The following is a 12,281-nucleotide window of genomic DNA, read 5'->3' as shown; positions in this document are numbered from 1 at the left end:
CTAAGTTTACTTACAACAGAGGAATGTCCAGTATCATGAAGGAAATTGCAGACTACAAGAATACAAGATTACTATACAAAAGGGCTTCCATGGTTTATAATTTGTTTAGAAATGCCAAAGATATGATCAAAAAGAAAGAACAATCTGGGGTTTACAAGATACCATATAAAAATGATCAATTAGGCCTGAACAAAGACTATATAGGTGTCATCACCAGGAATTTCAGCAAAAGGCTTAAAGATCATATATATGATGTAAATGAAGGGTAGTATACTACAGCACTATTCAGAGTAGCACAAACAGAGGGTTTGGTTGTTGAATGGAATGAGGTTAAGATTGTTAGATTTGTGCGCTCACTGTCTTAAGCAATGACTGTAGAAAAGTTTGAAATATATAGATCCAGCCTTACTGGCAAGTGTTTAAACCACAAGATGCCACAGGATTACCATTGGCATGGAAATTTATTATCAAAAATAATTCAGTAAAATATACAGTCAACCCCTCTATAAGATCATAGATACATTCCATTTTTTAGGAATCCGATTTCTTACGAGTCGTTCCAATCACAGCCCGACACATGTGAAGTTTACGGACTACGGCTTGAAAGGTTTTCTTCCATAAAATTAATCGATTCTAGACTAATCTGACTCAACATTTCCAAAATACGTATATTTTTTTTGGAAATAATCTGTATAAACTACGCTATAAACAAAAAATTGTAGGATTACTTACCGAGTGTGCANAAGGGTTGACCGATTAATTCATTCCTGATTGAACGATTTTTCCTTTTACCCCTTCGATTTTTCCTTTCTCCCTTTTTAGTTAGAACATGTTCTACCTAAAAAGGGAGAAAGGAAAGGGTTTGTCCAAAAGTTACCTTATGGTCTTCCTATGAGCACAGTTTCCTTTACTTGGAGATGGGCCACTTTGGCACGAGCGTCCATAGAATCCGCCAGCTCAGGATGCTGGTCTCAACGATATGATGGCTGTTGTTTGAATCTAAATGTAATTATGTGCACAATACCTTCCAAGAAAACTTTAGCTGTCTTCCAACTCATTCGAGAGGCCTTGAAAAACTGTTCAGGAATCTTTGCCCCTTTGCTTTTAAAGGACCTTCCAGTCCAATCCAGAGCAGGGTCAGTAGCTCACATTCATGTCCATCTCAGATGGGTTACCTGTGTCATATGTCTTGCTAAGGTGACCCTCTCCAGAAAAATTGAACTGCCCAAGTGAAAGACAAAATCGCTTTGTCTCTGCCAAGTATTAGGCCTACATGACATTAGTGTATGTAGTGTCTAATATTTTTGGACGATCTCTAAAATATATTAAATTTGCTAAATTCCTTTTCTCCTACTGCCCCAATTAAGTGATTCAATTATGTATTAATTTATTAGTTTGGTTTCCATTTTTTGGGATTTAGTCCAATAAAACAGCTGCCCCAATTAACTGGTGGTCCAATTAAACAGAATTGACTGTATATCTTTTTGCAATGTGGTTTTTATTTAAATAAAAGTTATGTTTAAAAGAATTGATTTATATAAAATAAGTTTGATAAACACATCAATCTACTTTTTGAGTAATCTAACTGCAATTTATAATTCAATTCTTGAATTATTCACGACAAATAAGTTATGGAAGAGGAAGAGAAGGAATTGTTATTGGCCCCTGGGGACTTGGAGAACGTAATGATAGAGGTGAAAGATTGATTGATTTCTGTAGGGAAAAGGACTTGACTGTGATGAACACATGGTTCATCACAGTCAAGTCCTTTTCCCTACAGATGTATTTATTGTTTTATGTATTTTATGTATTTATTGTTTTACATACAAAATGTATGTAAAACAATAAATATTGGTTATCAGAGACATAAGGTGTATGTGTCATAGTATTTAAAGAATCTGAGTATATATTGAAATCTGTTTACTATTCATAACAAATATCTTTTGATACTAATACTAAAACATATTTGCATCTTTTTATTAAAGATTCTTCATACATTCATCAATATTTATTGATAGAAACATTGAGCTAAGTGGAATCTCTAATATTTCTATAAAACATGATTTTCCAAAAAAAAAAAAAAAATTATTTTTTTTTTTTTTAAGTCAGAAAGTTATATCTGGTAAAATTAGGATGCAGTATAGAGAATATACAAGATAAAAACTAGTTGAGAAATTCAAACTTGTAGAAAAGCAATATATTACAACAGATGGAAATATAGCATATTGATTTTAATTTTAAGCATATTGTTTTAAAATTCTGAATTAAAGATAAACCAGTTTGGGCCAGCAGTAAAAGGCTTTCATCAATATTAAATTATTTATGTCCAGATAAAGATGATTTATCAGAAAAGAACAAAGAGGGAGTATACATAGTGTTACTAAAACAAAATAAGGAATTCCTTTAAGTTGCATTAACTTTTATATCAGTTAATAAGAGAATCAAAAGTTTTCTTTGTTAATAAAAATTTTAGTGTTGTAAGCCTAATGTATAATTTAAATTATCATAAAATTTAATTTGTAAAGATTTGTTCTATTTGTTTAGATTGGTATTCAGTACTAACGATTATCTAAAATGTTTCAATTATTAATAAATTGATAACTTTAAGTTTAGCAGTGCTTTTCTTTGTTAAATATTTAAATCCTGTTTGACTTTATTGTCAGAATCGTTGGGGTGTTAGTTAAATAATTTCTGAGAATGAGATGAGATGAAATAATTATTTAGAATTCTTTATTTTTGTTACTAAGAGCTATTTACATTTTAATGAAATACAAATAGCTATAAGAAAAGAAAAATATAATTGTCAATTAAAGTTTTTACTTTTTTGTTTTCATGTACAGTCGATTCTGCTTAATTGGGACACTTTGGGACTAATCCATTTTGGCTTAATATTTAATTAAGCCAAAATGTTCCAATTAATTAAATTAAACGAACTAATAATAAATTCTAAAATAAAATATGTAATACGTAGGTTAATAAATAAGTAGGTAAAAATAATAATTACGTAATTAGGTTGGTTACTTTTTGTTAACATTTCGAAAAGTGGCAAGGAACTTGTGCAATTTTCTCCAGTTTGTTTAATTAATAAGTGTTTTAAACTAATAAGAAATTACTAGTTACAAGGACTAATAATAACTAATAAATATGCAACGTTCTCCTGTTAAACACGGTCGACCACCGATCAGCCGAACGAAAACAGAAAGTAAAAGAAAAAGAATAATTACGTAATTATTTTAATGCTTTATTAAACCAAAATACAGAAAATATTTGTACTATAAATTTGCCAGGCTCACGACAATAGATAACTGATTCACATTACGCTAGTGTTGCCAAATACAGTATTAGTAGTGACATACACAAGGGTTGACCGATTAATTCATTCCTGATTGAACGATTTTTCCTTTTACCCCTTCGATTTTTCCTTTCTCCCTTTTTAGTTAGAACATGTTCTACCTAAAAAGGGAGAAAGGAAAGGGTTTGTCCAAAAGTTACCTTATGGTCTTCCTATGAGCACAGTTTCCTTTACTTGGAGATGGGCCACTTTGGCACGAGCGTCCATAGAATCCGCCAGCTCAGGATGCTGGTCTCAACGATATGATGGCTGTTGTTTGAATCTAAATGTAATTATGTGCACAATACCTTCCAAGAAAACTTTAGCTGTCTTCCAACTCATTCGAGAGGCCTTGAAAAACTGTTCAGGAATCTTTGCCCCTTTGCTTTTAAAGGACCTTCCAGTCCAATCCAGAGCAGGGTCAGTAGCTCACATTCATGTCCATCTCAGATGGGTTACCTGTGTCATATGTCTTGCTAAGGTGACCCTCTCCAGAAAAATTGAACTGCCCAAGTGAAAGACAAAATCGCTTTGTCTCTGCCAAGTATTAGGCCTACATGACATTAGTGTATGTAGTGTCTAATATTTTTGGACGATCTCTAAAATATATTAAATTTGCTAAATTCCTTTTCTCCTACTGCCCCAATTAAGTGATTCAATTATGTATTAATTTATTAGTTTGGTTTCCATTTTTTGGGATTTAGTCCAATAAAACAGCTGCCCCAATTAACTGGTGGTCCAATTAAACAGAATTGACTGTATATCTTTTTGCAATGTGGTTTTTATTTAAATAAAAGTTATGTTTAAAAGAATTGATTTATATAAAATAAGTTTGATAAACACATCAATCTACTTTTTGAGTAATCTAACTGCAATTTATAATTCAATTCTTGAATTATTCACGACAAATAAGTTATATTTTGATATTAATATCAAAAATATTTGTTATGAATAGTAAACATATGTTACTAAATATTCATGATTCATTTCTGCTATCATTGTAATTTTTTGACTTCCTCATTACCAGATTTGGAATTAATGTGAATAATGTATTTTTCATTAAATTTGTTTGTCTTTTGTAAAAGTTGATATTTTTGTTTTGTTTCATTGAAGTATATTTTATATTTGTATTTATATTTACATCAAACAATTTAAAAATTTTATATTTGTTTATTTTTAATATTAATAGAAAAGATTGGAAAATTTTATCATAAATTCTTGTTCTTAATTTCTATATGTATTTTTACATAAACTATTCACAAAATCAATTTTTTAAACTTTATATTTTGTCTGAATTCAAATTTCCATGCAATGTCCATCTTCTGTTATTTTATAGTGTGAATGCTTTTGTCATAATAATAAATACTATTGTATTTTACAGCATATAAGATGCACTCCCATTTCAGCATAAAACATATAGATAAAAAGTATTTAGTATTTAATTTAAGCCATCCTCTACCTTTGGCACTTCTTCAATCAGCTTCAATTTTTTTTTTTTTTATATATTGTGGATAAAAGAGATTTAAATTAAAATACACACTTTTATTTACCAAGAAAAAATAGGAGTTTAAAAGAAGTCTTTACAATTAAAATTTACTGTTAAAATATTTTACTTGAATACTTGCAAAAGCTGCATATAATTTCATGCTATAGTAAATAATAATAATAATAATTATTATTATTTACTATAGCATGAATAATAATATAGTAATCAATAAATAATAATAATACAGAATAAAATTTTAAAATTACAACACACCACACCAGGAAAAATGTTATAACAAACACAGAACCAATTACCGATGTGAAGAAAACAAAAAACTATCTCTGGACAAACATTTACTAACTCTTTCTAAGTTTTTCCATGCTACAACAGTTACCCGATGGAATGTTGTTCGGAACATAAAAGCTTTTTTAAAAGCAACATAAATTCGGACCACTATTTGAACTATAAGTATAAAAATTTAAAGCCACACATGCATTGTCCTGCACATAACAAAGATTTGATCAACAACTATACCATTGTTTCAAGTCAAGCCTGTCAGGCATCAACAATAGGCATTAGGAAGAGTTAGAAAATGTTTGTCCAGAGATAGTTTTTTGTTTTCTTCACATCGGTAATTGGCTCTGTGTTTGTTATTAAATAAAACTTTTCATAGTTTTTACGGACAACTGATGCATTGTAAAAAGAATGTGAATTATCTAATTAGGTTGGTTACTTTTTGTTAACATTTCGAAAAGTNAGTTACAAGATGATTATAGATGCAAATCTTTATTCATTCTTTAAAAAATTGTTTTAAAATGGAGCTAAATATTAATTATAATTGGAAGAAAAATTTGAAAATACTTTATAGAAGTTAAGAATAATTTATTTTTTCATATTAGATATTTATTTTTAATTTTAATGCAAAACAGTTCTTATAACTGTATTTCCATTAGACTCAATCTTTCTCATAATTTGTTGTCAATTAAATTTTATTATTACAACTTTCTAACAGATTTAATTAAAAATTTATGAAAAGTATATTATAATGAATAACATGATATAATTTTTGCAAAAGAAAACAAATTAAATAATTTTGTCATTTATCAACAGATACCAGGTGCTTAAGTAAAAATAATGATCAGTAACATTAACAGATTATTCAAACTTAATTTCTTAAGAAGAAATATAAATTATATTTACTCTTTGTAGATCTTCATAAACTTATGGTTTTATTTCCAGATATTTTTTTGAACAAAAATAAAGTTCAGAATTTAAAAACAATTTATAACTTAAATCACAGTAATCTTCATGAAAATAGTTTGTTTTTCTTCTAATTGACTTAGCTAACCAAGTCATATGCACAAGATATTTCACAAGGATATCATCCATTATGTTCTATTTTATCCAATTTATTTAATATTTTTATCAGTGATAGAAACTGAATTTTTAATTAAGATAAATATAAAAGCTTAGATATCCATTTTAATCATTAGATAATTATCTAGCTTTATGAATATATAGATGATCAGATTGATAATTTCAGACTATGGAATAAGTTGCCATTAAAAAATATAAACACTCAATATGACATACATGAAAGTGATATTAAAAACATCGCCAATATATGAACAGCTATTCAAAAATTTTAAATAAAAAAAGCAAAAGTTATCTGAAGATGAAAAAATATATATTTAAAAATGTTTATAATAAAGATGAATGTATTTCTGTTTTTATAGGTTGAATTTCAGATTTCCAAGTGGATTGATTGGTATTTTTTTTTATACAGGGCTGTGGGATTGATACACAAACACTTTAACTGCAACTCCTCAATTTATTGTGCTTTTGACTCCAATTCTTTTATTTATATATCAATATAGAATATAGATAATAAATATACTAATTATATACTTTTTATATTGATTGAATGCTCACAATATATAAGGCATTTTATCACTATCAACATGAGTCATACTTTTTAGAACCATAATCTATCTAAAGTCTGTAAGTTTGAGTCTAAGGCTAAAGCTATACTATTGTGGCTTTTTTACTTTATTTTGTTAAAGATATTACAACCATTCAATAACTTTAAAGCTTAAAGAACTAAGACAAAACTTAAAAATAAAATCAAGGTTATATTTTTATTAAAACAGTATAAAATATAAAGTAATAGGATATAATAGAAAGGAACTATAAAAAGAAAATCAGGAGCATCTTCCTCTACTAGTTCTATTTTTTTTTTTAAGATTGTATTGTTTGAATATAAAATATAACCTGAAAAATTTGGTTAATCAAATTATTATCTAAGAGTAAATGTATTATTTATAGTACAATTTAAATTTATTAGGAGTTGGAGTTGATCAATTTTTACTGACTTCAGTTAAATTTACAGTGCTGGTTTCTGATTTTATATTCTAGAATATAAAGCAAATTATGTTGTTGAATCTCTGTACTCTGTATTTGAAGCATGATCATCTAATTCTTTCCTTCTTTAAGCATTCTAAATTTTCATAAAATTTTTCACTCCATTTTAATAAGAGCTTTCAATTAAGTTTTGGAATGACTATATTAAATAAAGCTATAATTAATTCTTTGTAAAAGTGTTGAAGTCATTGCAATGAACAAACATTTGTAGTACTAATGATCTAAATGTAGTGATCTTTGTAATCTAGGATTCATATATGATTTATCATATAAATATCAAATGAAAATGTTAATTTTTTTTGTATATATATACATAGAAATTTTTATTCTGTACTTCAGAAATTAGTTAAATTTGATTAATTTGAAGTGTTGGGTAATTTAAACTTGCTGTTATTTCCTTGCCTTGAAATTTGTATATAAATTAGTGTTTAAAATATATATATATAATTAATTCAAATTTTTTAATATAAATATTGATAATTTGAAACTAGTATAGCTCATATTTTGAAAATGAAACTTGAAAGAGTAAATAGCATGTAATCAACTGATTAATAGAATGTGTGTAATTATATATAAAGCCAAACTTGATATTTGAGAATTGCCAATATACCCAAATCCAGCTGTATTATTTGAGAATGTGTCTGTTTTGAAGATTTCCCAAAATGCAGGTTTTTTATAAATTCCTTAGAGGTATGGGAAATTTGTCATGTTGTTTCATTAATATTTGAATTTTGATAGCAAAGTTTTTATGTCCTATACAATATCTATGCATGAAAAATATACAACTTTAGCTTAAAACATTACTATTAATGGAGGGGAAAAGAAAATAAAGAGGAAATATGATATTGCCGGAGAATACTGTATTGACAAACACTAGAGACTTGCAGAAAACTAGTTTAATTTTCAAAAATGGATAATTTAAATTTTTGACTATTTGATTAATTTTTATTTTCCTTGATAATGTAATTAAAAGGATGCGACTGTGTACAAAAGTGGAAAGGCAAATTCAAAGTAAATAAAAATAATAAATGAAAGCTTCTGGGTGATGGATTCAAACTGTTAATTTAGTTTGAAAAACAGTCCAGTATTCTACCAACTATCAGTTCCATCTGAGCCTAACATTTTTCATATTTTGACAATTTGGCTATATGGATTATATAGCCAAAGTACAATGTTCCATCATCTACTCGCATTCATATACCTTAGTGGGGCTCTTGGGAGCACTCTCTCTGAGGGCATGGATGGCTTTGCCATCCGTGCCCTCAGAGAGAGTGCTCCCAAGAGCCACAAAATTCCCTTGCTTTGTTTCAATTGTCAGTATATAGCTGTTTTCAGCTTTGTATTTAATTCTTATTTTCCATCTTCTTTTTGGTCTAAATTCGGTTAGTTTAAGTTAGTCCTAGTTGTAAGTTGGATTAGGGACTCTTAGCTGATTTCAGGTTAGGTTTATCCTAGGTTATGGTATGTTAGTTTAGTTAGTGAGTAAGTTAATGTTTAAAAAAATAATAGAAATAAAAAATAAAAATAAAATAAAGTAAAAATAAAATTTTGGGGTCTTGCATGTTTGTCTTTTGTCTGTCGATTCGTTGGTGTTGTCTAGTTTGTCATTGTGTTCGTTTGTTTTTTGCGCTCTCTGTCTAGCTGTTAAGTAGTATTAAGATTTGCAGTCACATTTAGTTTCATTAGCATTAAGTTGTCATAAGTCTTCCTACTAACAGCCACTTGGCACTAACTCCTACACTCAGCTATTCGTGGCAGCACTGAATCATTGGTGTTTGCTACACTTGGGTTTTCTTTTAGATCCTTCGGGGGACTATGGCCTTGTAGCCTAAAAACTGCACACCAACATCAAACATAGAGGATACTGTAGCCATATGTATGCCATTCAGAGGGATCCTACCTTTCTCTACTATCTGTCTTCTCTCCCTCCTTCTTCCCCTCTCCTTTCCCTTACCCTCTTTTCTGTCGGCTAAACACCTTGTGTACGGTTGAAGTCTGTCTTGTATGTATGTATATGGATTATATGTGAATAACACACCAACAATTGCCATAAATCATCAGGCTTTAACTATCCCAATGATTTATGGCAGTTGTTGGTATGTTATTGCAATGCATCAGGTGTTTATATTTATATGTGGATAATGTATTTTTCTAGTGAATTGAGTTTATTTAACCTTTATTACAAGCTGTAAATATTTAAAACATAAATTTATAATGTTTGCAGTAAGTATATAGTGTATATGATATATTCAAGATGTTATATACTACTTTTTTATTATTTTTTAAAAAATTTTATAAACTTTATCTTGCAGATTTAGAAGTTGATGTACATCATCGAGAAAGTTCTGGTAGTTCAGGAGCTGCATCCTTAAAAAAACCTTTAGATGAACAGTCACAGGGTAATGATAATATTAAAGAAGGTATTTCATCCAGTCTTGTAGCTGAAGTAATGCAAGAAGGTAAATAATAATATAAAATAATTTTATATCAGTTAATTTATTTTTCTTCATTAATTTTAGTCCATTGTAATTTTTGCAGAAATACTTTAATGTACTTTATGTAAAATACTATTTTTAGGAATTTGTTAATTCAATGAAGAGTTCAAATTTTTTAAAATTTGTTTTAATTATTTGTTACATCCAGTTAACACCTTAGTTAAAATTTTAGTGTTTTTTACTATTTCATTTAACATCTTGCATATTTAATAATTATTTAATTATTATATGCACAGTGCCATGTAGTATCAATAAATAATTATTAAATATGCAGATACTACATGGCACTGTGTGTTGTTACATTTAAAAATAAATTTTTTTTTATTCAGAAAGTAAAAATATAAAAATTTAAGTAAGATTTGATTTCCAATCTAACAATACTGTAATATCCATGATTACAATAATTGAAGTTTACTGTATATTAATTCAATTATTGTATTACATGTAAATATATTCTGGTTGATTTAAATATATTGTAATACAATAACTTAACATAAACTTATTTCAATTAATTTACCCGTATTCAATTTTTTAATTATTCAATTATTTCTAAAAAATTTTTATAGGTATTTAAGAAATTAGAAAATAATTATTTATTAACAGTTATTTGTGCAATTTAATAACCATATCTATACTAATATTATAAAGAGGTAATGTTTGTAAGTAAGTTTGTATTTAGCAAGTAATCTCCGAAACTACTCATCCGATTTCAAAAATTCTTTACCAATATTTAGAATGGAACTTCTGGGTGGACACAGGCTGTATATTATTCCGTTAAGCGTTCATATAAATTAAAAGATATAATTAAGATATAGGTTAAGGCTTTTATGTCCAACAGATGGTGCTATGAGTACAATGCCCTAAGTTTGCTTGTCTGTGAAAATGAACTAAAGCATATCATCTTCTATCTATCTATAAATAAAAATGTAATGCTCGTTTGTTCCTACCAATTCCTTTGAAATTCTGACACAACGCTGCATTCGAATACGCACGTGTTTTTATATAATATACATGTCGAAATTCCCCCCACTGGGAGGAGATGGACAGGATTAAGGATTACCGTAAAGAACTCTGCTGCTATTTATACTATTTTAGATGCGGTTTTTTGCGTTTTTGATTGCGTTTTAATAGGGTACGTCAAAAGAATGTACACTAAGAAGGGATTTTTCGAAAAATATTCCCCCTGGGGAAGTGTTATACATTTATAATACATACATTTTGAGCCACAGCAACACGTGGCGGGGTCTGCTAGTTTTATGATAAAGGAAAATTATAATGACATAACTTTGTAATGAGAATAGTATTTTCTTCATAAAATTGTATACATAAAATTCTGTTATTCAATTTTATTTTATGGAATAGCTGATGGGCTGCAATGGTCAGAACAGATGAGTGGTCCAGTAGGTCATATGTGGGTATGACAGACACTCAGTCATGATTACTATTTACAATTGAACTCATTTAATTAAAATAAACATGTTTATAAAATTTGTATATTGGTCACTTTATGAAGGATTTTGTTCTATTAACCTGGCTTATAGTCAACATTGACAGCAGCCAAAGGTTGCTGTCAGTGTTGGCTATAAGTCTCTCAGCAATGGGCAGCTGTTGTGTCAATGGCCCTAGGGCTTGCTTCGTTCATGGAAGTTTTGGATCAGGCAGGAAAGTGGGATCAGATGATGTGTTCATGTGCAGTCAGCCTCTCAAGAAGCACAACACAGGGAACTTAAATTTTAATTCTTTTTACCTCTGTCATTAATGTCTTTACTTTTTTTAAATATTTTCTTTTTGGACCTTGTTTATAAATAGGACTTATTATACTGGTGTAGTTTCTGATTAGCAAAGAGAGGAAATCTTAGTGAAAAGGTAAAACAAAATATCTTTATTTTCTGATTTAGATATTTTTCATTTTGATATTTTTATGTCCTTGGGACATGAGGTTTTAATAGGGTTCTCTCCTTGATCCTGTATTTTGATTGATTGACAATATCCCTCATCACTTTCTAATTGGTCCACTCTTGTCTCCAGGTGACAAGTTTAGACTTTTAGTGCTGTGGGGGAGAGGTCAACATCAACGTTTAAGCTGATGCCAATTGGATAGTATATATCCAAACTTTGAAACTCCCCCCTTTGTAATTTAAGCCTTTAGTATTTACTTTTTTGGAAGAAAGAATTTATAAATAATTAATTAAATAATGTCTTTGTGAGACATTATTTAATTAAATAAATCTTTTTACTATACAGTTGTCCCTCTATAGTCTGACGTTTTTTAATCCGACATGCTCAGTAGTCCGACGCACCTCCCGTCAAGGTACCCGTCCCCGTTACGTGTCTGCTTGCACAGAAGCATGTCATGATGTGAATCTCCGCATCCAATTCTTACTCGATGACACACATTTTGTGTGTTTTATGTGAGCAGTTCTGTTCGAACAGTTGGAGTAGAGAATATTGTAAGTTACTGCTAGCAAAACAATGCGAAATATGTAATTATTTTCGGTAATCCGGACACTTTTGGTAATCTGACACACCTTTGGTCCCATACCTGTCG

The 12,281-nt window shown here is 28.9% G+C and overlaps 1 protein-coding gene across 1 annotated transcript in view; it reads left to right on the top strand.

The window, feature by feature from the left end:
- The window catches only part of LOC111624487 (pecanex-like protein 1), a 161,116-nt gene that overhangs the window by 35,163 nt on the left and 113,672 nt on the right, over nucleotides 1-12,281 (top strand). The window contains exon 4 of the mRNA XM_023367334.1: nucleotides 9,551-9,697. Within this exon, the coding sequence (XP_023223102.1) occupies nucleotides 9,551-9,697 (147 nt within the window). The remainder of the gene's footprint in view (nucleotides 1-9,550; nucleotides 9,698-12,281) is intronic.

The sequence above is a fragment of the Centruroides sculpturatus genome, unplaced genomic scaffold, assembly GCF_000671375.1.
Source record: "Centruroides sculpturatus isolate CEXI.00-Female unplaced genomic scaffold, Cexi_2.0 scaffold336, whole genome shotgun sequence".
NCBI lineage: Eukaryota > Metazoa > Arthropoda > Arachnida > Scorpiones > Buthidae > Centruroides > Centruroides sculpturatus.
Note: the sequence above shows the minus strand (reverse complement) of the source record. Positions and strands in the feature narration are given on the sequence as shown.